This window comes from Seriola lalandi, unplaced genomic scaffold (assembly GCF_002814215.2).
Source record: "Seriola lalandi dorsalis isolate HSWRI2012SDOR001 ecotype SW California unplaced genomic scaffold, Sedor1 jcf7180002054338, whole genome shotgun sequence".
Classification (NCBI taxonomy): Eukaryota; Metazoa; Chordata; class Actinopteri; order Carangiformes; family Carangidae; genus Seriola; species Seriola lalandi.
In genome coordinates, this window is record NW_019524891.1 from 1,973 (window position 1) to 28,934 (window position 26,962).

Here is a 26,962-nt window from a genome sequence, read left to right on the forward strand (position 1 = left end):
TCAAGCAAGATAGTATAGTAGGGCATAAAATGCCAAGAAACAGCAAAAAATAGTATGGAAGAAAAATGCCAAAAAACAACATAGTATAGTATGGCATGAAATGTCAAAAACACAACAAATGTCATAATAACGTCATAGTATTACAAGGCATGAGGTGAAATAATATAATTATGCATAAAAATTTCATGAAAACATCATAGTATAGTATGGCATAAAACGTCATAGTATATTAAGGCATAAAAAGTCATAGTATAGTGAGGCATAAAATTGTCAAAACGTCATATTATAGTAAGGCTTAAAAATGTCATAAAAACGTCATGGTATAGTAATGCAAAAAAGTGTCAAAAAACGTCATAGTATAGTAAGGCATAAAAACGTCGTAATATATATAGTAAAGTATATATGACGTTTTATGACATTTGTATGCCTTTCTATACTATGACGTTTTTATAACATTTTTGTTGTTGCATTTGTATGTCCTACCTATGTCCTTGGTGAACACTGAGTGTGAAAGGTTCGAAAAACAATAAGGGTGTTCTGAAAGCAAACAATGAGAGAAAGGTCAGTGAAGACTGAAATTTATGACTTTGCCCCCCGAGAGACAGCATAGGCTTTGGTTTCATGTGTCTTTTTAAACAACCACAAACTCTGCCTGTGCTCAGTGGATAAACAGATAAATCAGATGTTTTTCTTACTCATTGGGCAAGAACTGTAGTTCATATTTACATCAGCATCTGTCCCACTGATTGTCAAGTGTGTTTGTATGTTTGTGTGTGCACGGCAATCATACACTGACAAACAACGTATCACCATTAAATCTCCCATGAACCTCCCCCAGCTTGCACCCTGTTCCAACTTTTACTAATGTGGACATCGTGTAGCAGAACACCAGTTCTCAGAAATCTGGTCCTCCCCTTTCCTCCTCCAGTTATGACAACACAGTGCTCACTTCACTGTCAACCATTGCCTAATTAAACGTGCACATGTAGGATTAGTGCAGGGGCTTCCAAAGAAGAATTATATCATTCATCTCTCATTGAATCATTTTCCTTAGCATGCTGTAAAGTAGAGCAGCTGTAAGCTACAATTGACTCCAGACCTGCACCTTATCAAAAGTAAATTATCCTTTCAACACAACCACCAACACTCAGTGGAATGAAAAATCTCCATACATACATTCTTTTCAATTGCACAAAATTATTCTTTATACTGTGTTTGAAAGTGTCGAGCCATGTAATGTAAGTCATGACAAATCATCTCTTTGCACTCTGTGTATCTCTCTCTCTGGATGTAGACTACCTGGCAAAGCATGGCCGTCTCAGTGAGCTGGAGGCCAGGAGGAAGTTCTGGCAGATCCTGTCAGCGGTGGAGTATTGTCACAACCGCAACATCGTCCACAGGGACCTGAAGGCAGAGAATCTGCTGCTGGATGGCCATATGAACATCAAGATCGCAGGTACCATAATGGCAAAGTACAGGACGGCCCATTGGCTCTCTGATGGATGAGAAATACTGGATGTCTGCATGGAATGATCTAGTTTTGATCCATTGCCTGTCATGATCTCTTTGCTGGTGTAGTTCTGAAATGTCTTAACCGCCTGCCCAGGCCATTTGCACAATGTTGAGAAGTGGTCTGAGGTTGCTTGCGAGATAGCTGTTGGCTGAAAGATGCCATGACGGACATCTAAAAATCTCAAGCTAGAGGAAAGGATTGTGCCACCTTTTCAAAACTGATGATCAGAGGAGATAAAAAATCCCTCCCCAGTGACCCCTTGCTTTAATTTTGAGGTGGAAACATTAAAGATAAAGGACAAAAAGAGGAACAGACCCAGAGGCAGAGATTTGAGAGTAAGCTGGAGGTCTGTAGTACAAGCTTCAAAGTGTGATTATTAAGCAACTGGCATTTAGAGCTGGCTAGTGAGAATATCACCCTACTGCTGTGTCCAAGAGTGGAGAAGGGGGAGGCTGGGAGGGAGTGGAAGGAAAGAGTTTGGGTTTAATTGGAGGAGGAGGGGAGGTGAAAAAATGCATTGGCTATTTGGGAGACAGAGTAACAGATGAGAGGATGAAGGAAGAATAATGAGGACCAGTGCATAGCAGGGTGGCAGAGCTGCAGCTGTGGCAATGCTCTGAAAAAGGCCAAGGTTTATCTTAGGCTTTATTCAGAGCTGATACCGAAATACACCTAAGGTGAGCTGATCACTTGAGGATGGCTAAAAATAAAGGTGTGAATGGATACCAGAAACATTGAGTTTGTGTGCTTCAGGGAAAATGCCCTCTTGTTCTCAAAGGACTTCACATCATGACCTTCAAATAGACGAAATAAAATCATTGTTTATTGGTCTGATAAATGTTACTTCATGGAGGGAAACTGACAGATGCTCACCCCAGTTAACCTTCATTTATTTGTTCTAAGAGCTAAAATCAGATGAGGGCAAATTAGACAGAACTGTACAATAACTGATAGAGAACCGAATGTTCCGCCTGCATCATTGCTCGCATCATCCTGTCCACTGTTTCTCAGAAGGGTCCAAGATGATAACCTGGAGATGTTATTACCCCAGCAGTAATTTTCACAAACATGTCTGACTCACAGCCGATTGTCCGCACGGCAGATTAGATTTGAAGCAGAAAAACAATGAACAGAACATTACCTGGCTTATGATTAGAGAAAACTTCTCTAGGGAGAACATCAGCAGCAAAGTACATTTTGTACCTCTTTTACCCATTATGTTCTCTGACATGTTTAGTAAATGGTACATGAAGAAAACATGTCAGATTCATACTGTACGTGAGAAAGAAGGTCCCGACTTCAAATTTTCCAACTGCATTAGTCACATTGATGTCAGTTTAGAGCAGTCATCCATTCAACCAAGAGGAGTAAAGATTTCCATGTCTGTCTGTGTTCATGCAGGGCTAATCTGCATCTAGAGCTTCATCTAATAGTTATTTTCATTTTCATTCATCTGTTGATTATTTTTAGACTTTAAATGCAAATTGGATAGGACTGTAACTAACAACAAGAAATGGATTGGACTGTTCAGGTATTTTGGTAGTTGTTTTGTCTAGGCCCATTGACTCACATCTCCTTTTTTTTCTACAAAAAATCATCTTATCACCTTTTTCATCTTGCTTTTTTTTAAAAAGAAAAAAGTCTATATCCTTGCTTTTATTTAATCGTTTGAATATTTTAATTCCATTCAACTTTATTTAAAATTATATTCCTGTTACGCTTCCCATATTTTATCTTATTTTAATGTTGCGTTTGACACTTTTTGGTATATTTATTTTAAATGTTTCATATATTATTAACTCAGCCTTGTTGACCAAGAGTCCAAAATCCAAAGATATTCAGTTTACAATGATATTTAACAAGTAAAAGCAGGAAATTCTCACATTTGTGAACTTGAATAGCACCAATGAATATTTGGTCATTTTTGATTGATGAACAGTTGATTATTAAAATTTACAATTAGTTTTCTGTTTCTCGTTGCAGCACTAGTCTGAATATGCATGGGCAGACAGAGTACCTATGCTTCAGGGGTTTTTCTGCAATCCAGTTATGCCTCCCTGCTTTTTAAAGGCCACCACTGGTCAGTCTGTATGAAGCTTAACCAGGCAGTGGTCAGTCAAAGAAAGGTCATGCTCATGGTGGCTGCAGCGGAGAGGGGAACAGCAGCAGCAGGGGGTGCCCTTCATGTTTTCACTTCAAACAGCCTCTTTACGTTCAAGTTGACAGATTGAAGGGAATGGAAATTGCAGAGGAGAAATAACAAAAACAAAAGCAAGTTGCCGGATCAGTGGAAGCGAGGAGGGCAACCTATGTGACCAAGAGAACCTAGGAGAACCACTTTCAAAAACAATATCTGATATGTTGTAAGTTGTCTCATATCATGAAACCGTCACCAGGCATTTATAGCTTCATTAACTATATTTGAATTTTTCAAGGTTGAAGCCATCAACACAGTGATGCCATTGGAAATTCGCCAAACTTGAAAGGTGTTTCATGCTCAATTAAACAATGTAGTGAGTACAAACAATCTCCAGATCAAGTAGAGTTGGTGGAGAAACAGTTTCTAACTACTTTTACATCTATACACATGGATTGTTCTTTAAAGAAACAAAAGGAAAACACTGTGGTTGTACAATATGACATATATTACATACAGTATACCATGAAATGAAAGTAGACGGAGACTTTTTCCTAGCAGCTATTCCTTTATTATCTCTGATTATATTCAATTAAATTCAACTGTGCCAAATCACAATATACATTATCTCACAGCACTTTACAGGGTAAGGTCAAGACCTTTTTTGTTATAGAGAGAAACCCAACAGTTCCTACAAGGAGCGAGCATTTGGCGAAAAGGAAGAAACCTCCAACAGAACCAGGTTCATGGTGAGAGGCCGTCTGCCTTGACTGGTTGGGTTCGAGAGCAGAAAGAGGGGTTGAGGGAGGAGAAAGAGAGAGAGTGAGAGAGAGAGAGAGACCATGGACAGTAGTATACACAATGATGATAATGAGTGTTGTAGTGGCAGATCTGGATCCTGCTGCTCCAAAAACAAATACCTGCAGAATGAGGACAGAGAGAGAGAGACACAGAGAGGAGAAGCACAAACTAAGGGAGAGAAAAAATACAAAGATAGTGACATGAAGTAGTACAGTATAAATGGATAGAGAGAGAGAGAGAGTGCGCTCAGTGCGTCATGGAAATCCCCCAGCAGTTTAGTTCTGTAATACTATATATTGGATCATTGTGATCTATGTTTCAAGTCAGTGAGCAGGACTGTGAGCAGGCTGTATTTGATTTACAAGATTTTTACAACAGTCTGATGAAGGACCTTGATATGTCAGGTGTTCACTTTTTGTAATTACCGTTAATGAAGCATTCCCATTGAGCATCGAAGTCCATTTTTGACCTTGCAAACAGTAGTTCTCCTCAAGGCCCATTTAGCAGCTGTTCTGGAGCTTTTGATCATATCACATGATTTTTAAAGTCCCTAAGAGGTTTGGTGTCAATTCTTCAAGATTTCCCTGGTACATTAAAGGTTCATATTTAAATAATCAACAACAAAAAGTGAAAAAAAATTGGGTGAAAAAACCCTATTTAGGTATTGTATAAAACTCAGCTAATCTGCTCTGTTAAGTGATTAGATTTGATTGACAGTGACAAAACAATTCACTTACAGTGATCACATTCTGTTGATAAATCGTGTTTGATGCTCAGACGCACATGACATCAACGGAGCAAACCTGTCAGAAGAGAACAGAACAGACAAAAACATATGTAATGTAGAAATCGGTTTCTATGAAATAACAAGAACTGTTTAAATTTGGCATAAATTTGTATGTTCATGTGGGACCCCATCGTGGTAGGAATATGAGTTTTCAGTACCTTAAACAGTTTTATACAGTCACATATACCATGATATTTACTGTATTTCCCACTTTGAGTAAGTTTTCTAACCAAATCTACCATCTATTAGATATAAGACTGCAGTGGAAACTGTTTCAAGTGAAATCAATCGTACCAGGTTGAGGTTCTCAGTTAATGTGAGACTGTTAAACTTTGATTGAACAGCTGCCACTGTGGACATATGTGACATGTGATAACTATAAACTTAGTGCAACAAAAGCTCAAGTGGAGAAGAGCCGTGAAGTCAACGAAATGTCTTGGTAGCATCTGTTATACAGGAATACATTTACATTTACTCATTTGGGAGACGCTTTTATCAAAAGCAACTTACAAGTGAGTGATAACATTCAAGGTTCAATATAGTAGCAGGCTTTGAAGTAGGCAGTAAGTACTAAATCTGTTCAATAAGACAAAGTGCAAGGAGATCAGGTAAAGAAATGCACAGTAAGTGTAGGTTATGTGTGTTAGGAGAGGAGGTGCTCTTGGAAGAGATGACTCGTCAAGAGATTCTTGAAGATAAAGAGGGATACCACTGCTCTGATAGCATTTGGTAGCTCGTTCCCCTTTGGTCGGGGAACCACAGACGAGAACACTCTGGACTGAGATTGCCTTGTGTGTGTAGGAATGGCAATGCCAGATGACGTTCCTTGGAGGAATGCAGTGGCTGAGAAGGAGCCATAAGCCTCTATGATTAAGTTCAAGTAGATGGGTGCAGATGCAGAAGTCATTCTGTAGGCAAGCATTAGTGACTTGAATTTGATTCGGGCAGCCAAGAGTGGCCAGGGGCGGTCAAAGAGCAGTGGAAGGTGCTGCTGTGCTGAGGTTTCAGAAGCCTGAAGTATACAAGCAGAACAACAACAAAGGAGAAAAAGGTTTTAGGTGATAACAAGTGTGAGCGAAGAGAAGAGATGAAAAGGCACGAGAAGAGAAAGGAGGAGTGTATCCAGCGTAGTGCAGTGCATCCTTGGCTGCAACCATTAACTGTATCAATGCTCATACCCTGTTATTAGGAACAATACAGTTTTGACTGCTGGATGCTGTCCTCTTCTCTCATACACTCGTCACATCAACACGCACACAAACACAGTTTTGTTAGCAGGAGTATATTCCAGTGTGACATGTTTAGGCTAATATTATGCTAATACTGTTGTGTGCGACACACACTCGTTCCCCACCCCGCCCTTCCTGTTGAGCTGTGAGTGCTGTTAGTAGCCTGCAGCGTGCTGGAGCTTTTGACGTCAACCAGTCTGCTCAGTATTCAGCTCCATGAATTGGGTCACAGCTTCTGACGATAAACCGACTGCACTGCTCCGCTCTGCTCTGCCTCTCACATCTCACCTTCACAGCAGCATCAGACAGTAAACATACTTGTAATAAACTTTACTGTGGCGTACTGCTTTACCCTCCACACCTGCCGTTACCTGCACTGCAGTAATTAAAAGACTGAGTACATGCTCACACACAATGTCAAACCTTCTATTTTCTTTTCAGTTGACGTGTTCACTGCTCTAATCTTTCAAACCTGAGTCCAACATGTGAACAGTGAACTAGAATTTCCTTTAGAGGAGAGATGGATCGGCAATGTCATGCAACAAATGGGCATTGCAGTGACGTTATATGGTAGACCTCTTAATCATTAGGCCTCAGACACCATCACACCCTAAACAATTCGTTGATGAAACAATCAGTTAACAGACAGAAAACTGTCAAACATTTTGATAGTTAAAGACTCATTTAATTAAATTATTTTTATTTAATGATTTTCCAATTATTTGTCGCCTCCAGTCTTTTCAATGTGAATATTTGCTGCTTTTCTGCTTCATGTCTTTGTAAACAGAATATTTTTGGGTTTTGGACTTATGTATTTTGCTCCAGGAAATAATGCTTTCACTACTTTCTTGCATTTTATAGACTATATAAATTAAATGCTGCTCTACACAATGTGAGATATTTTGTATGTATGTATGTGTGTGTGTGTGGGGCTGGGCGCGCCACTATGACAGTAGTTACAGTTACAGAGCAAAGGAAAAGGAATTGGTTACACATTCGGTCTCTTGCTCTCACACTGCTCACTGTGTGTATGAACCCACATCACCTCTAGCCCCATTATGTAAGCCAGATTTTTTTTTTTTATCAGTGTTATTTATTTGTTTTGCAATACATTTTTCTGTTTATGTAACTGTTTTGAATTATGGAAAAAGGGTGGGGGTGGAGGGTTAAGTGAGCCTGATTGTCTGCTTCTGTTGCTGTCGGGTCCCATGACACCATCACAGGGTCCCACTGATAATGACCTAAATTGACCTTGAATTATTTTCTATTATTCGTCATCAAATCATCTTATCTGAGAAGCTATAACCAGCAAATGTTAAAGATTTTTCTTGATTTAAAATTATTAATCTGTTATGTGAATAATCACTGATTAACTTTCTGCTGATGAATTAATGGAACGATCATCTCAGCATGAGAAGTAAGCGCTAGTAGCAACGCAAGTCTTGTAAAACCAAACCAGGACAGGAGACAAAGGATCATTTACTGGAGAACATTTAGGAAAGACGGAGGTGGGATGAGAATGATACAAACTAATAGAAAAAAGGGGTTGGCTGAGTGATTGCAGGCACGCAAGTTGACTGACTGTGATTTGGCAGATATTACTACAGCTTTTAGTTGGAGTTTAATGAAAGGCAGACGTGAACTTCTCTCTGTGTGTATCTGTGCAAGTGTAAGTTAGACTCCTCTGTTTTACTCCTCTGAAGGTTTAAAATCAGAGTCACTCTACACATCAACCAATCAGAGCACAGCACTGATGACCTCGTGTCAGTCTCCAGGGGAGGTTACCTCATGCAAAGGCCCATTTCCTCAACGCAAAAATATGTGGATCACATATAACGTTATGCAAAACCTGCGGACCCCATGGAGACACTTAAAAACTCTCAATCACAAGGCATTACTCTCCTCTCTTGTTCTGCATATTTCCTCCATACGGTTTGACCACTTGAGCATGCACATCACCACAGCAATACTGTAACCGTAACCGCTTCCCTTTTTTTGCAGTCACAAGAAATACTTACAGTTAGAGGTTGGCTTTTTACATAAACTGCTGTAAACACCTTGTGGTCAGTTGTCCAATTTTGGAAGGGCCTTTACAGTTTCAACTTTAATGTTTGAAATGATCTTCACCTTTTCTCCCACTCACCCACTTACCTCTGGTGTTCTGTGTTATGTAGATTTTGGATTTGGGAATTTCTTCCAGCCTGGGGAGCCTCTGGCCACATGGTGCGGCAGCCCGCCTTATGCTGCTCCAGAGGTTTTTGAGGGACAGCAGTATGAGGGCCCGCAGCTTGACATCTGGGTAAGAAGACTGGTTGCATACTGAAGATAACTGTGCCACATTATATTTAATATTCAATTAAACATACAGTGATATATGCATTGAATACATATCACAGACTGTACATCTATTTCTTTGAGATATTTTTGTGCAGGACTTACCATCAGCTGAAACAATAAGTTTCGAATATCAAATATGTATCTATATATATTTAATATGAACTCAGCAGATTTTGTTCCTGTTATGTGGTGCTGTAGGGATGTGGAGTGTGATTTCCCAAATGCAGTTTATTGCCTGTTGTATATTGCAATTCATTTTTTGTGTTTGTGTGAAGGACTGGCTTTTGTGTGTACAGTATGCAAGTCTGTGAATGCAAACAATAATCTTAGCCTTATTTACATCCGGACACATCTGATTGATTGATCGGTTTACTGATTGCCCTGACCTTGATCTATGTGTGTGCATCTTTCCATGTTCACAGAGTATGGGGGTGGTGCTGTACGTACTGGTGTGTGGCGCATTGCCCTTCGACGGGCCCACTCTGCCTGTTCTCAGACAGAGAGTCCTAGAGGGAAGGTTTCGCATCCCCTACTTCATGACGGAAGGTAAGAGGAGACGAGCTCATTCTCTCTGGGATATTGGACAGAAAATAAGAGGTGTCTGTGCCAACTCCCACTCATCAGTACCTCACATTCCTGAAAATGTACACACATGCAGTGCATTTGTGAGACACCTCCCAGTCTTTTTTATCAGTATGTAGTCAAACTGAGACAAAAATGGCATGAAAATTCCTGTGAGGGACAGTGCTGCTCAGATTAATAGATCACACTTTCCTATTTAAGTCACCGTACTCTTGCATGATCACTGGCAGACTCTCTTGTGGCTGTAACCAGTCAGGGGGTCATTTCATTAACAAGAGAGCATTACACTCATTTGAAGGGGATACAGTAAGAGACACTCTGCTAATGTCCTCTGTAATGTGTCAGTGTGTATGTGCATGCCTGCATGCTGCAGAGTGAGTCAGGTTGGCTAACTGTCTCAAAGCAGTCCTGCTGTTAGCGGCTGTGCTAGCTAGCTGGCAACAGATTAAGTCTAGAGCTGGAGCTGTTTATGTAACCTGGGGAAGAGCCAGTGAGGCCTTCCAGCAGGTTGCCTGACTGTCTCTCTGAGGAGACTCTGCCTGTCTGTCTGCTCGTATGTCTGTCTGACTCATGCTCTGTCTGTGAGACATCTTCCTGTCCGTCTGTGGCCCTGTCTGTTTCTCTTGTCTTGTTTCTCTGTATCCCATCTGCAAGTCTGTAGCACTTTCTCCACAGGGGGTGTGGTGAGAGAGTCGACCAGATTTCTTTTTTTTTTTCCTGTTCAGGACCTTGAAACAATTAAGACATAAGGGGAATGTAGGAGTGTAATGTCAGCTCCTTGGCCAGACTGACACTCAAACCCGCCTCCCCACCCCCAGTCCAGTCCCTGTTCCCTGAACAAGGAGAACAGAGTGTGCCGATTTCTTCATCCAGAAACAGTCCATCTCATCTACTCGTTCCTCTCACTGGCGCTGTGGTTAACAGCACAGCCTAGCACCGCACAGTAAACTCTGAATGTTGTGGTCCTCTCCCAACTTACTGACTAATGACTACGGTAGATGTTGTTTTATGTCTCCCATGATGTTGCGCATTGCACAGGCCTGGTAGATGGTAGTACAGAATAGCCTAAACCAGCATTATATTGATTAACTGATACAATATCAGAAACAGCAGGATGGTGTGCAATTTAAGAGAGACTGGAGCTCAATTAGAAGTGCGCAAAATAACAGTGTATAATAAATGCAATAAAAGTATAATATAGACAGTATGTACAGATGGTAGTGCAGCATTCTGTTCACCTGTCACATAGAGGTGGGCTGTTGTAAAGTGCAACGCAGCACAGCACAGTAGATGGTAGAAGATCTCCAGCATCTTCCTACATATATTGTTAGATCTAAGCTTCCTAAGAAATTAGGAAATGCCCCTCTTGTACACAGCGTCATTGTTGGTCCTCCAGGTGATGTCCTCAGATCTCTTGCTCTGTTAGACAGTCCCAAAGATAGGCAATTAACAATGATATGAAACAGAGAAAACTTTGGAGTGCTTGCTTTAGAAAATTACTTGAATGATCAATTTATTTGCAAAACAGTTTACTGTTGACAAATCAGTTTGACCAATCACAGTCCACACTGGAACAAAACTAGGAGCTTGATGTGAAATCCGCTAATGTTTGACAGCTTTGAATTGCAATTTGTGTTTCTTAATGTTATGTTCACAGCAGCATTTTTATATATTGGTTATAGTCTGTTATTTTTAAGTTCCTCTGTCTGATAGATAAATAATAAAATAGACAATAAACATAAAGCCTCAGTACCTGCTCTCTGCTCTTCAACTTTTCGCAACAGAGTGCTGGTCTCCTTCACTGAGGGACTTGGTGCAACTCTACACCACTGGGACATTGCAAGTGTTAACTGGGATGGTTCTGTGGTTGAGTCATGGTGGTGTAATGTAATGGCTAAGAACAGTGTGCCAATCAATCAGCCAGCCGGCCAGCTAGACGCTTATGCGGTGTCGGCCCCTTTACATAGTCCAGCCTTCCCTGGTGGTTAGTAGCTTTGAAAAATGTGCTCTGCTTCAACTGTTGCTATAAACACGCCTGTAGCAACACAGAGCCTGAGTAACTTCTGGGTCAAACAAATTGTAGTGTAATGTATTGTATTGGATTTGAAGCAGGTTGCAGCTGCACAAGCTGTTATGATACCACAGCATGGTTTAAAAGGGGATTGAAGGGCACACTGGTTATGCTCATTATGGGGGAAAAAATTTAGTTGGCTGAACTGCCAGGCACAAGGTAGAAAAACGTGATGTAAGTAGACGTTAGTAGATCAGCAGTGCTGGGAAGAATGTGCAGCAGGGAGTTAATGTTGGCAGCCAGGTCCTTGGGCTCTCTCCTAAAGCTGTGACTGAAGACAGGATATCTATGGACAGTGATAGAACAGGAGAGAAGGTGACCTGCAGGAGGTTGCTAATGTGTGTTAAAAAATTAACTTTGGCTCTTTGAACACTCCAAAATTGTTCAAATTTTAGTCAAATTTACCAAAAATGAATGATCTGTGAAGTGTCACTTATGACTGGGAAGCTCTGCCTCTACTGCGTGAAAATTGGAAGAAAGACATTATGATTATTAGACTTAAAATGTGTTTCAAAAACAGAACATTAATCACCTAAGCACAGCACTTGAATCGTGTTTTGTTTTGAGATTTTTGAAAAAGACAAGTTGACTTTTCACTCAATGCAAGGTACAGATCATTAATTTGAGAAACATATTCCAGTAAAGACAGCATTAAAGAAAATAATGAGCAACTGCAGAGCTTATTTTTTGAAAACACACCTGTTTTACTTTAAGACTGTATCAGCAGGGTATATGGGTAAAGATGCCGTGTGGCAGGCAGGAATGCGGTGCAGGCAGTAGGGGTGTAGGTAGGCCAAAGCGGCACAGCCAGGGGAACTGTAATCCTGTTAAGAATCCAGCTGTGTCTGACGTCAAACTCATCTAGCCACTAACAAGAGGTGAGGAGCTCTCATTAGGAAGGGAGGAAAGTAGAAAAGAGTGTAGACACGTTGCTCAGAAAGTGACGGCAGAAGAAACTAAGAAAAGAATTGAGCAGATTTTAAGCTCCTAAGTGTTATTTCAGCCCCACTACCTCTGGGCTACATTGATGAGGACTTGATGGTTTGTAGCTTAATTTGCTTCATCATAGCTAATGCAAGACATGCCTTGTGTTATCAAACACAACCTCTTCCTTTTTAGAAAGGGATGATCTAAAATATGAAAGGCTATAAAAATGTTCTTACCACGTCTATGTTTTTCCTTTTCATCCCTTGCAGACTGTGAGCACCTGATCCGCAGGATGTTGGTCCTGGATCCGTCAAAGCGTCTGTCTGTGGCCCAGATCAAGGAGCACAAGTGGATGGCTCTGGATGTTCCAGTACAGAGGCCTGTCCTGTACCAACAGCTCCTGTCTGCTGAGGGCGAGGTGGGCGTGGGAGAGTACAGCGAACAGGTCCTTCGCCTGATGCACAGCCTTGGCATCGACCAGCACAAGACTATAGAGGTGAGGACTTTGCATTATTTATTCAACAGGGATAAGAAGGGGAGTGCTTTAAAGGTTAAAGCTTCAGACTTCAGATGGTCACAGTGAATATGCATTATTCTGCTTATGTAGAACATGTATGTCCAGCAGTGTAATAGAGCAACATACAGATACATGAAGGATAAAAACATGTGGAATCATGTTCTCATTCTTGTGGAAGTAGGGGTGGATTTAGTAATGCAGGGGCCCTAGGCAAACCCAGACATGGGGCCTCCCTTGTGCCTTAATCTCACCCTTGAGAAAATAATTGTCTGCTAACATGAACAGCCAGTGGGGGATAATAACTTTTCCTCAGGTACTGACGTACAATTTTTAGGTACTTGTACTTTACTTGAGTATGTATTTAATGCCACTTTACATCTACATCACTACATTTATTTGACAGTTTTAGTTACTAGCTAGTTAGAGGCAGCAATGATAATCCACATACATTGACAGAAGTTCTTTGAGGGCATTTTGTTCATAACTGCAAGGTATAGATAAAAGGTAGAATAGGAACATAATTTTTGTTATACCTGAACATCATAATATATCTATACCTATTATTGGCCGACTTTTACTGCATGTAAATCAGACGGCTTATAACGACATCCAATAGTGCACACATGGGAAATGCAGTTCGCACTGTAGGTCTCCTTACTGTTATTTGTCAATATTTGAATGATTGAAAGAAACTTTATGCAAAAGGTATCAAACCTTTTTGCACCAAACTTTAAAGGAATGGGCAAGGGAAGTACCCAATAAATTTTGGGGCAGATCCAGATCATTTATCATGAAGTTGATTTTTTTTCTCTGAAGTCTGGTTTTTGACATTCGCCTTGGCAGAGGTCTGCACTCTCTGTGCCCTACCAGTTGTATTTTTAATCTGTTCTCTGTTCTGAAGCTGCTGCAGTAACCCAATTTCACACAGGGATAATTAAAGAATTATCTCATCATATCTTAAGAGCTGTCGCGGTCAAGTCATCCAAAATTGAAGGTGTGCTTCAGTAATAACTTCAATTACAGACGCCGCCATTTATGTTGTATGCCATCCTCTAGTCTCTGCAGAACAAAAGCTACAACCACTTTGCTGCTATCTACTACCTGCTGGTGGAACGGCTCAAGGCCCATCGCTGCAGCTTCCCTGTCGAACAGAGGCTCGACGCCCGCCAGCGACGGCCCAGCACCATCGCCGAACAGACTGTCGTCAAGGTAACTGCAGGACGTCTGGGCGAGGAGGGGGTTCTGAATAATGTATGCAGAGATTATCATCCACGCCTCCCTGATCAAAGTTCCATTATTCACACCTGCACCTAGGAACAAACAAACGGACAGACATTCATTTATTTGTCCAGCCAGGTTCTGTCTTCACCTACTCTCTTGCAGTCTTTTCCGCCCAGCCTTGATCTTCGTGCGTCTCCCTCAGCTCCATAATTCATTATTTCTTTTCTTTGCCCACTGTCTCTTCTTACCGACGTTTGTCAATTTCTCTTTCATTTTCCTCACAATCTAGGATCTGTCTTTCTTGTCTTGTTTGGATTACAAAGTCAAATTCACTGCAGCTCAATTTTGTCATAATTGTATCATTATCAAGGATGTTGTTAAGTATTGGCTATGAATTGGAGAGGGTTTTTTGATGTAATGTCAAAGAGTCTCACAGTCTCTGTTTTTGTCCCTTTCTGCAGTCGACCAGTGGTTCAGCCCAGGTGGGTTTACTCCCGCAGGGTGTTCGTCTGTTGCGCTCCCCAGCTGTGCCCCAAGCCTCCTCTGATGCTTTCACCTTCCCCCAAACTGCATGTCCTCTGGAGCAGAATTTCATGGTGGAGGACATCAACACGCCCAAAGTAGGTCCAATACCAGTAAAAACAGGTTGAGGCTTTGGGGACAAAGATGTCTTTTTGTTTTTGTGGTCGTCCTCATATGACAGCTCACTCACATCTGGCCTTCCAGTTATGGAAGTTGTAGTTATTACGGTTATTATCAGCTTGCACAAGTATGTCCTGAAAAATGATCCCACTAAGCTTGACAGTGATTCACTTTGATAAAGCATACCCACTCACTGTGAATCAGAAATGCTTGTGCGCACCCATGTGTATGTATGCGTGCGTGCTTGTGTGCGCGCGTATGTGTGTGCATGCGTGTCCACCAGACTCCTTTGAGGTTTCAAGCGTTGGCTTGCTCCGTCAACCTGCCAGAGTGCAGCTAACTTGTTCTCTTATGTAAGCACTCAGCCAGCACACATCAGACAGGACAGCTGCCTGTCCTGCATGGCTCCTGGAGACACACACACACACACACACACACACACACACACACACACACACACACACACACACACACACACACACACACACACACACACAGAGTGTTCGCCCTCTTTCTCTGTTTATTTGTGCCAACCAGCAACCTTTTCCTCCAGGCCTGTGGTTGAGCTGACCGACTATTACAGAACACAGACACCAGTGGTCTGAGTTGATGGCCTCACACACCTGCAGGACTAAATGCACACACGCACATTCACATAAATGCACTATCATTCTTCAAGATTTCTTTTCTATCCCCACCCCCTCTTCTGTCTTCATTAAAGAGTGATGTGTACGTTTTTGTGTGTGTGTCTGTGGTAAGCAGAACAGAGCACAGACAGAGTGCGTGTTATCTGCATGAATGGAGCATGGTTATGTAAGCGGTCCTGTGATGATGATGTGACCTAATGCGGAGCTGAGTGAACACACATGGACAGGAAGCTGCTGCGCTGCTCCAGCGATCTCGCCACCGTGACTTCCTACCCATCAGCCAACAGCTCATCTTTTCTTTTTTAGCTTTTGGATTTTTTTTTCCTTCTCCTGTTCTTTTGCCTTTTTCCTTTTTCCATTCAGCTTCCTCTCTCTTGCCTCTTCTTCATCCCTGAACTTCTGTCTCCCCTCATGACCCCACCCCTTTTCATCGCCTATTTCTCAATGTCATTTTCCCCCTCCTGTCCTCAGTGTGTGTGTGTGTGTGTGTGTGTGTGTGTGTGTGTGTGTGTGTGTGTGTGTGTGTGTGTGTGTGTTTTGGTTGAGTAACAGCATTCCTATCCCAGCACACTACAGAAAGCAGATGGGGAACTGGGCAAAGTTGCTCTTTCTAGACCAACACCAGGCTTTCCGGTTACTGCAGCAACTCATGCAGATGATCTTTGTGTGTGTGAATGTGTGTGATTTTATGTCTCTGTGTGTGTGTGTCAGTCACACAGCACTTTCAGTCAAAGCTCGCTTCCTGGCCCTGCATTCCTTTATCCCCACCCTCCACCTCTACGCCAACACACAGGCAGGCCCGCATGCTGTAACAAACACACAGACCAACTGTGGTGAGTGGAGGGAAAACAGAGGGAGGAGAGTAACTAACGGAGCTTTCATTCTCAGTATGGTGGTCGCCTTATTGTATCAAAGTGGTCTAACGGTTTTAAGATGCCTGATGTGACTAACAACTTTCATTTTTGATTGTCCCAATGTGAAAAGTGTCCTGCTTTCTTCTGCTTGCTTCAGTGTGGAGTTGTTTTCTTCTGGGCAAAGTCAATACTGAATGTAAAGTTATTGTCCCCCCCCCATCTAGGTGAATGGCTGCCTGCTGGATCCCCTACCTCCCCCCACTGTCCTCCGAAAGTCCTCCACCTCATCGCCTAGCAACATGATGGAGACGTCGATCGATGAGGGCATTGAGACTGAAGAGCCTGACACAGAGGATGATCCGCCCCACCTGCTCTCTGCCTATCAGACGGCTCGGTTTGGCCAGAGGAGACACACCCTCTCTGAAGTCACCAACCAGCCAGGGCCTTCAAACCAAGGTATGATGTCACCTGATCAAACACACACTTTAAGAGTCTGTCACATGCATCCAGTGCTGAAATGAAGCTGTTTTCTGGATCACTTTCTTGAATGTATAAAGAAAATTTTATCCCCTAGGTAAATTATTCACTCTAGGCCACAACCCCTCCATGGGTAGCGTGGACTCAGATATCGGCTATGACATGGGCTCCATGCACAGCGACCTTGGTCTGCTGGAGGATCCCCCCTCTCTCAGTGAAGTGGTATCAGCGAACAGCTCTGCCCCCGGCATCACTCCTACGCCTTTCTTGAGCGCTCGCCCCACCAACCCCGCAATGGCTGCCCTGACTTCCCAGCACAGGGAGACACACAACCGCTCCCCAATCAGCTTCAGAGAAGGACGCCGTGCCTCTGATACCTCCCTCACCCAAGGTAAGAACCACTAGTGTTAATTAGTCTTTTCTTAATTCCATATGCAGTCATTCTCCTTTTTGGACCAGCTCTCGAATTTACTTTTAACTCACTGTTCTGTACGCACTCAGACTACATTGACTTATAATTCGTGAAGTATCTTCCTCAATAAACCCAAGCACTGCATTTGAGGGTCAACCTCAATATGCATATGGCCATTTTGCTACCTTAGTAGCAAGTCTCCCTCCTGATGTTATATGACACTGCATTTTCAGTGCAGTTTAATTGATAAGATGATCGGAGGCTGCAAGGAAGAGATGGAAAGATGATTGAGTTCCTCACAAACCATTGGCGATAAGAAACAAGTCTGTCTTGAATGGGATCTCTACCAATTTTACACATCAAAGTATGTTGGGAAGTACTACTACATATGTGAAAAAACATTGTTTAAAGCCTTTTTATGGCTATAGATGGAGCTACGCAAAATTTGATAAATTGACTCAAGTGATGTCACTTGAGTCAGCTTCAGTTGGGTCTGAAGACAAGTTCGAAAATGAAGTCTGGGGGTGAGGAGTAAAGAAAAATAGCATAACATAGCCCAATCTCTTACTGAACTTTTGGCCATCGAGTTGCATTGTGGGTAATAAAGGTCTCAGGTTTTACAGGGAAGCACTGAATTCAGTTTCGTTAAAAAGGTTATAGAAGGTATTAAGACACCTTAAATTGAATATAGAAAAGTCTTAACTAGTCTCTCCTTCCTGCTGTAGGCAGCAATGTTAGTTGTAAAATATGCATATAATATACATAATGCAATAAAACCTTTATTGCTCTATCTACACAGCTGAATGCAGCAAGTTCAGACCTGCACTTGAGAGTTTACTGAAACACATTCTTTGACATATAGGAAATCACTTCATCATCACACGTCAGAAGTGGAAGTAGTCAAGTAGACAGGTTGAGAGAAACGCTCTTATATAAGTGTCAATTAAATGCCAGATTGGACACATCTCCTTAAGCCCAGTCACTGCAGAGAGTTTGATGTATAAAGTGTCATAGCGCATATGTCTGAGGCTCCGGGGTCCACACAGCACCAGTCAAGAGGAAGAGCTCTGATTCTCATGACACAACGCAACACCCCTGCTGCAGCTGCTCCCTCACACCTTTCTACACACACACACACACACACACACACACACACACACACACACACACACACCCACACACACACACACACACACACACACACACACACACACACACACACACACACACATATATCTGTATACTGCCTTCTGGATAAAAGTGCCTCATTCCCACCCTCTCATTTCACACACTCTTTTACACACTTTTTTTCCCCGTCTCTACCTCCTCTCCTCTCCCTTCCCTTCTCTCATCCTCTCCAGTGACGACTACAACAGTGATGATTCATGTTATGAATCACAGTTATTTGAAGGTTTCAGCCCACATATCTCTCTCTCTGTCTCTCTCTCTCTCACCCCTCCAATCCATCTCCTATCTCTCCATCCCTCTCTTTTTCACGCAATCTTCCTTTTCCCTCTGTACTGCACATTTTCTGTTTTGCTTTTCTTTCTCTTTTCAAAGTCTGTGGCAGGCAGGAATCGTCTCTACTCCACAGAAAGAGAAAGAACTGCTAAACTTCATCTAGCTCTCCATTTTCCCCTTTACAGCTACATTATTCTGTGTCTGCAGGTTGTAAATCACCTGTGCTTTAGCCAATAGAAACTATAATTATAGCTTAAAAATGTGTGTTGCTTCTCTAGCTCTACGTTGACAGCCTGCACTGTGTGTCCCCAGTTGGTATTTGCGGTTATTTATTTATTTATTCTTTATAATCCTCTTTGGAGAGTGTTGATGCTGTGGATTCTTTTGCGTCAGACTGCTGACTCTGGTTTTAAATAACTCTCACCATCCCTGTGAGTCAGGTTCTATCGTTTAAAGCTACAGCGTGTCACCACTGGATGGGTCTTACCAGAGCTACTTGCTGTTGCGCACACACACCCACAGCGGCTCATGACGTACATCCAGTCGCATTGTCAGATTGGGCGATGAAAAGTGCTAACCGGTCAACCAATTTGCTAACGTCAGTGAGGATTAAGCCAGACTCTCTGAAAGGATAGAGCCTTTTACATCCTGTTATGTAGACAAAAGTGATTCTCTCGATCAGCTGCAAAAATCAATAGTGACTCTGTTCTATGGGCATTTGTTTGTGCTCTCAGGTCTGGTTGCGTTTCGTCAGCACCTCCAGAACTTGGCGAGGACCAAAGGCATCCTGGAGTTGAACAAAGTACAGATGCTGGTGGAGCAGATGGGCTCTGGGGAAGGGGCTGTCCTGGGCCCCCTGGGACCACAGCACCACTTGCACAACCTCCTGGAGGTTAGTCCCACTGCAATCACCCAAAAACACACACTCACCCTTTATATAAACACATTCAAGATCTTTCTTTTCCCAACACCGTTCTCAGCCTCCGTCCCTCTACTATCCTCACCCCGTGTTGCCCAAAAAAACCCATACAGGCACCCAGGCTGTTGTGTAACCTCAGGAGAGCCAGCCAACTGTGGCTTGTTTACTGTCTCCCATCCCCCTGGGGCCTGAGGCCTGGAGCCTAGGCCAAAGTGAATGCGGCCATTGTTGAAGTCAGTCAGACTTACCCATAGTAGTGACTGGCACTCAATAGGCAAAGCTGCAATCACACACAAAGACGGGCACACATATACACAAAGTGATGCACGCACTGCAACGGGAAACTTTTGAGGAAAGATCTGAAGGCTTTCCTAAGAAAAGAACACACACAAAATCAATTGCAGAAGCAGATAAGATCTAGTTGTTTTCCTCTTGTCCATCTCTTATAATGCAATATTGCAGGTCCTTGTTGGTTATGATGCTCAGCCCCCATCATCCATTTAATTTGCTTTCATTTCATTTAACTAATGCGAAATCCCTGTGGTACATGCCATTTAGAGAAAAGCATCTGGCTGATCAGTCACCACACAGGCATTTGGGCAGGAGACAGCATTGATAATCCAGTTAGACCACATGATGAAGCACCCAGACCCTGACACAGCTTTATTAACCGTCAGGAGAGGGCATCTGCGATACGCGTGCCCTTGAGCATGCGTGTACGGAGGCATGGGCGTCCACATCCCATGTTATAATGCTTATGCTTTATGTTTTTGATCAAAGGGTGAGGCGTCCAAGCAGCAGGGGGGCTTAGCTTTATACCAAGGCGGGCCCCAGCCGCCTCTCCTGTCCCGAAGACAGAGTTTGGAGACACAATACCTCACTCATAGACTACAGGTACAGTCTAACACCAACTACACTCACTCATTATGACTACATTCAATGATCCACTAGTCCATACAAGTTTATGCCTGATACAGCCCTGTCTTATCAAGCCAAATGGCTGATTTACATAACATCCAGTGATATCATTTGGAAATTTAAGGCTTATCAGCTCTGCTATGATGCAACAATAATGACACAGTTTGTAGCCAGTTATGGTAGCTATCCTGAACGCAGTCATCAGTCCCAATCTCTCTTCTGCCCAGAAGGCCAGCGTCTTGGCTAACAGTCCTGCTAGCTGTCAACTTTTCTGTAAGGAGACTCCTCGAAGTTTAGAGCAACAGCTGCAAGAACACAGGTAAATCACGCTGTAAATGTCTGCTCCACACATCTTTTTTTGCCATTTTATAAAATATTTTATAATTGTGTTCATTTAGCAGTTGTGGCCTTTCACTAGACTGTATTGTTACAGCCAAAAAAGCAATTGCAAATAAATACAAATAAGAAGAGTTATTCAGCATTTTGGTTTTTCAAAATCCATTTTCAATCTAAATTTTGCTCATGACTGCTTATGCATACATTTTGTTCTTACTTGTGTAGATTCAAAGTGTCACCTATCCAAGGTGCCGATCTAAGTGGGCTCAACTGCTCTCCCTACAGACTGAACCAGAAGAGGATGTACCTGCAGCAGCAGTCACAGGGCATGGGGCTGCAAGCCTACTTCAACCAGATGCAGATAGCTGAAGGATCCTACCAGACAGGTAGCCCTGCTCTGGACCCGGCGGCACCTCAGACTTCCCCTCAGGGCCCCCCCATGTCGGCCGCCCATCAGCCTCAGCCCCAGCAGCAGAGCAGTCCTCAGGCCTCACCTCCCTTCAGCCACCCCCATAGTTTGAGCCCTTTGATGGAACCTGGCGAAGGCCTGGTTTATGATCCCTACATGAGCCATCACCACTATACCCAGCACCTGCCACCTGGATCTCACCTCCATCACCAGCTCCACCATCCCCAGCATCATGAAGCTTCTGCCAGTGGCCTGGGCTTCAGCTACGCTGCAGGCTGTGAGCAGCAAGTCCTGGGGCCTTCCCCTGAGGGTCTTCACCCAGAGCAGTATGAGTTCCAGCTGGACCCCTGTTCACTGGTCCCAGCTGCTCCAGGAGAGGCTGAGGTTGGAGCTATGGCTGGGGTTTTGGTTGGTCCAGGGCACTCAGATGGTTTGAGCCTGCCTGAGCTGCAGAGTTCCCTCTTGGACAGTGAGATGATGGAGACCGTGGACTCACAGCATGGCTTCGTACTGGTCAACTAAAGCCCGCTGAGAGGGTTAACAGAAAGCAGTATTAAGCAATGAGAACCTACACAGCGTTAAGAGCAGAGAGAATGGAGATATAAGTGGAGGCCACAAGCGTAGCAACAGGGAAGGAAAAGTGTTAATTTTTGTACGACTAATACAAACTTCATTTCTTAGTTGTGATGAACCTCAGACAACATTTCTACCAAAATCCTCCCTTAGCCTACCTCCCTTTCTCCCTCTCCTCTGTTCTCGTTCTCATCAGCTCTGTGAGGCAGGAACAGGTCCGATATGGGGCACAGTGTGAGCTTCGCCGTGTTGACTTGGCGAGGCTGCTGTTGTCACAGACGTTGTGCCACCTGTGAGGACTGCGCTGCGCAGCCCGGGGATGGGGGGATGCTGCACATCCTGGAGGCTGCCAGAGTGCAGCATTTCACCTAAAAATGGTTTGAAAGAGAACTCAAAAAACTTAGGACTGACTGACTGGCAACCAAAAGCACAAAGGCTGGCAGTGCTTTTTGTATTTAAAATAGGACACCATCTACAACACACATCTCAAAACACTTTTGTGCATTTTTTTTATTTCAATAGATAAAAAAAAAAACAAGTGAACAAGAGAAAATGGCCCTCATTTATCACGGTACCATGGAAATCACCACAAATTCAAGTGTTAAAAGTGTCCATTTTTAGAAATTATTTTACACACTAATGTGAGTGCAAAGGCTAACATGTTTGTGGTGCATAGGTTTCAACACTAATACTAACTTTAGAGTATTCTTCCAAAATACAACAGGTAACTTTGTTTGTCATCTGCCTAAGTAAATACTCTAAACATGTGGAGTGAAGCACCAGGTTACTGAGCAACGCACCATTTGTTCAGCTTTAGCTACATTTGTGCTTTCAACAGTGATAAACTCTCTCCGAGCTATTTCATTAGTTAACTGACTAATAAAAATAATAGGTATAGCTGCAGTCTTTTGAATAGGCTATGTGACATAAATAATACAGTTTTTTTTGTTTGTTTTCTTTGTGGTTTTTGTAACATGTAACTACTGATCCTGATTTATTTCTTACACTACTGAACTGCTTTTCCACCTTTCCATCCGATTGCACACACTTGCCAGGTTTCATTATACTCAATATGATGAGGATAATTACCCGTTTTTGCAGGCGAAATGGCCACATGTCTGTTTAACAGTTGAATTGTGGGTCATGCGTTTGCCTGATAAATGAGGGCTGATGTAATTAACGTGTGTTTGGTTGAGAAGTTGCGGTGTTAGACAGTCAATATTATTCTATTTTTGTGGCAATACTGAAGCAATATTAATCCTAAATGTTGAGGGATTATGAATGGAAGCCTCACCTGTACAGCCAGCTCTGATTGGTTCCCGGGGACCTCTGAGTCGTCAGCAGTGACATCACTTGAGCTGATGATGTAACCAGGAGATAATCTCTCACTCACTCACTCGCTGTGTGTGTGTGTGTGTGTGTGTGTGTGTGTGTGTGTGTGTGTGTGTGTGTGTGTGTGTGTGTGTGTGTGTGTGTGTGTGTGTGTGTGTGTGTGTGTGTGTGTGTGTACAATTCAGACTTCAAATTTTTCTACATCCATCACATCATGTCGTCATTACTGAAAAAGACAAACACTGTATTGACGCCTTGATTTGAAATAACACAAACTGTGCTTTTCCCTCAGTGCACAGATGTAGCTTTTAGATAAATTCTGGTTTACATCATTCAGTGCTCCAGTTATGCCTCTGTGTTGGTTTAATGACGAATCGTGTTTATAATAATGGAATGACCTCTTCGAGATTCCCTGCATTAGATGTAATGAAAGAATGTTTCCTCTCTGACATTGGGGCTGCTGTGAGACAAAGACCAGCAGAACATCATCTGTCACCTGGATTTTGACTATTGGCTCTCCACCACTCTTTGACTGACAGCAAGCCAGCAACAGGACGAGAGATTTATTTTTTTTTTCCTCAAACAGCACTTAAGACTGTGTTCAATCTACTTGAAGTGCACAGATGTATCTTCTCTGACAGATGATGTTGATTTAAAGAAAACAAGTTTTCATTGGAATAACAGGATGGTGAGCGTCAGAGGGTCGAGATGAGATTATTGGACTGTGACCATCTGCCAGACTGCGTGACCTTCAGTGGTCAGTGGTTAAAGTGTAGTGTTTGTGGTTCACTCTCAGACAAGGCAGTCACTCTGTTTGTGGACAAGACTGAGATATCTTCACCATCAGTAAAGTACAGATGTGGTTTGACTAGGAGTCTTTATAGCGGCAGTTAATAGTCTTTAATGGTGGCTAGAAAATGTGGACCAACTGTAGTTGCAGTCCTGTGCAAGACTTAAAGGGAGAATCCACCCTAAAATGCTTTTAACACTGTTTCTCAAGAGATGAAGGATGCAACTAATGATGGAATTATCTGCTGGTTATTTCCTTATTATATTCCTTATTTCCTTCCTCAACACATTGTTTGGCCTGTAAAATGACAAAGTTGTAAAAAAAAATATACTAATTTCTCATATTAAGATTGGTTGGTTTGTCCGAGCAACAGTCCAAACTCCAAACATATTTAGTTTAAGACAAAAAACTGGCATATTTCTGTCACTTTCCGGTACTTTTGTGTTAAAAAAAAATGACAAACCATATGTCGAGTATCTAAATGAATAACGTATATAACATTGAGGCATTTCTGGAATTGAACACATCTGTGAAACACCAAGTTTCCGTGTCAGTCCCTCTGGATGTAAGAGCAAAAGCTCAGTAAGTGACCATGTAGCTCTGACATTTATCAGTCACAGACACTAACAACAGCAACAATGGCCTCCGTGGACCAGAGTGCACTGCAGCCACAAGACATGTTGCAAAACAGGTCTTGTGGCTTCATTAATAGTTCCACCCTAAAATTTACAAACTAGTTAGCTAGCAGTATGTTTATATGCTCATACACCCACATTTATTGACAAGAATAAGATTACACCCAGTTTCTGTGAGATGTTGAAAATGTCCTTTCGAAAACAGAAGGATGTGTTCAACATGAAACTATATTACATCGTTAATACATGACAGTGTATGAGTATTAGGGGGTGGATTTCGCTTTTAGGTGAATATTTTGCTGATTGTTTTCTCTCATTTTGTCAGTGGTCAGACTAGAACAGCTGCAGGATGATCTGTGGAAGTTTAATACTGGAGCACTTTGACAACGAGGGGAAGAAGAGATGTAGCAAGAGAGGAGGAGGTGATTTTGGTGGAGTTGGAAAAGGGTTTGTATTGCTCTGCCGTTTCCCGGCAGATGAAACGCACCGCAATCTATAGGAAACACCTTTCTCCTCTCTCTTCCCCACCAATAATGGACACAAAACAAATTTCTTTCAAAGAAAGACCAGACATAGTAAGACTTTATCTGATTGTTGATTTTGATCCAAGAAAGAGTAACACTTTTCAGTTAACGATGAGTGTTCTTTGTACAGATTAGGGGTTTAGTGAATCTTCAGTGCTCGCTCAAGTTGCACCGAGGTGAATTTTGTGTTGAACGTGAATAGTGTTCAGTGTGCCTTTTACTTTTCGTATTTTCAATCTAAACTAAGATTTTGAATAGCGCCATTATTTCGGGTTGGACCCTTTTATAATTAATTTTATTATTTTGGATTTTGTTTTTTCTTTTCTGTATTTTTTTTTTTTTTTCCCGAACGTTAAGTAGAGCCAGGTTTTACAAAGGTACAAAACCAAAGTCCCTCAGAAGTTTCCCTGTACGACCCACCGTGTGGAGTTTTGGAGCTTCTTTGTCAGCTTCTCTACTGTGCTTTTTCTTGTTGGTCAATCAGTGTATGCCATTTAAAAGTATTATAGCAATATTTCTCTAGTTGAAGACTAAAGTCATGAAGATTCTAGTGGACGTGTTTCCAAGTATCATAATTTCACCTCCTGCTGATAAAACAAAAACATCAATCTATCAATAGAAATCCAGTTTTATATTTACCTTCATTGATGTTGACCACACATAAGCTAACTTGCTGTTGAGATTAAAAAAGGTTTATTGAACAGAATGACATTGTGGGTGTTTTTCTTCTTTTTTTTTTTTTCACTATATTTAAAAATGAATGGTTATTGAATCATGGTTACTGAACTGACACTTAAGTACTTTCTACCACGCACTCTGCTATATTCTCCACATTATCCAGTTGTCCTGTAACTCCAAACTGCAGCTGACTGATAGAACCCCAGGGTTGCACGATGTAGGCGTGAGTTAATGACCTGGAAAAATGAATCACACTAAGTGCTTCATATAAACTGTTGAGTCATTGCTGATCCTGAAATCATTTCAACCAGAACTAAAGCAACTCAACTCAACTCAGCAGAAACTAGGGGACTGCTTGAGTTATATCATTTAAATACCAACTACAGCTTTTGTTGACAGGGTCAAGAGGTTCCGGTCATGAAATGAAGGTAGACAACTGTGTGTGGTTCTCCACACATAACAAAGGAACAACGATGTGAAGGCAGTCAGAGAACCTATTGGAAAGGGGATATGTTTACCTGTTACTAATGAAAGCATAGCTGGACAGAATTTCTCTGAAGCAATAAACTCTACCACCTGGTCTGACTAATCATTGAGAAGACAATAGAACAAAATGTGCTGAGTCATTTTCAAGTGCTGTTGGGATAGTGGCAGAGGCAAATTTACATAAAGCCAAAATATTAACACAAAATGACGATTCAGACACATCCAACCCTACAACAAGAGACTTATCACCTAATTTAAATCATTCACGTGTTTCTAAAGGGTTTTTGCTAACTAGACAAATTAGATCTAACACTCTTTTGTGTTCACATGACATTAAAGGTCTGGGTCAGGAAAATATATTTCCCCACTAAGTGGTTTGTAATTATGCTGTTGGTTTCAGTTTTATTGGTCATGTTTTGAGATATGCATCTGAGATTTCTGCCATCATCGCAATTCTGCAAGAGGGCCCTGGGTTTGTGGTCATTTTAAATTTATTTAAAAACACACACCACCTTAACGTTGGCACAAGGCCTCTTTACAAAGTCATTTTGAATACTGCTGGAGTAGTGCATATTCCTAAACAAATTTGAAATTAATCAAATTTGCTTACACAAATGAATCATTCGTGGATGGACATAATGCTATGCTATCCCACCGTCATAGCAAAGGTAAAATGTAAATATTTCACATGTTACAGGAAAGGAGAAAAGTCAAATTCCTCATTTAAATTAAGTGGAGACATGGTAT

General features: G+C 42.1%; 1 protein-coding gene and 1 long non-coding RNA gene across 5 annotated transcripts; one reads left to right on the plus strand and one right to left on the minus strand.

Annotated features, from left to right (window-relative positions):
- The first annotated feature begins 1,230 nt into the window (after window positions 1–1,230).
- Window positions 1,231–25,757, plus strand: LOC111655983 (salt-inducible kinase 2b). Of its 4 annotated transcripts, none has more exons than XM_023407566.2 (12): window positions 1,231–1,456; window positions 8,642–8,766; window positions 9,227–9,350; window positions 12,654–12,880; window positions 13,958–14,110; window positions 14,584–14,742; window positions 16,490–16,721; window positions 16,840–17,133; window positions 19,350–19,507; window positions 20,315–20,428; window positions 20,680–20,771; window positions 21,014–25,757. In XM_023407566.2, exons 1-12 carry the CDS (start codon window positions 1,246–1,248, stop codon window positions 21,717–21,719), a joined length of 2,595 nt encoding a protein of 864 aa, XP_023263334.1. In that variant the 5' UTR covers window positions 1,231–1,245; the 3' UTR covers window positions 21,720–25,757. The 4 variants fall into 4 exon arrangements, with proteins under 4 accessions (XP_023263334.1, XP_087030451.1, XP_087030450.1 ...); XM_087174325.1 differs by having other exon boundaries at window positions 21,074–25,757; XM_087174324.1 differs by having other exon boundaries at window positions 20,683–20,771.
- Window positions 4,199–8,738, minus strand: LOC147819052 (uncharacterized). Its single transcript, XR_015437324.1, has 3 exons — window positions 8,619–8,738; window positions 5,189–5,254; window positions 4,199–4,570 (listed from the first exon to the last, which is right to left on the minus strand). It is a non-coding gene; the product is annotated as an uncharacterized LOC147819052 (long non-coding RNA).
- Window positions 25,758–26,962: the final 1,205 nt, after the last annotated feature.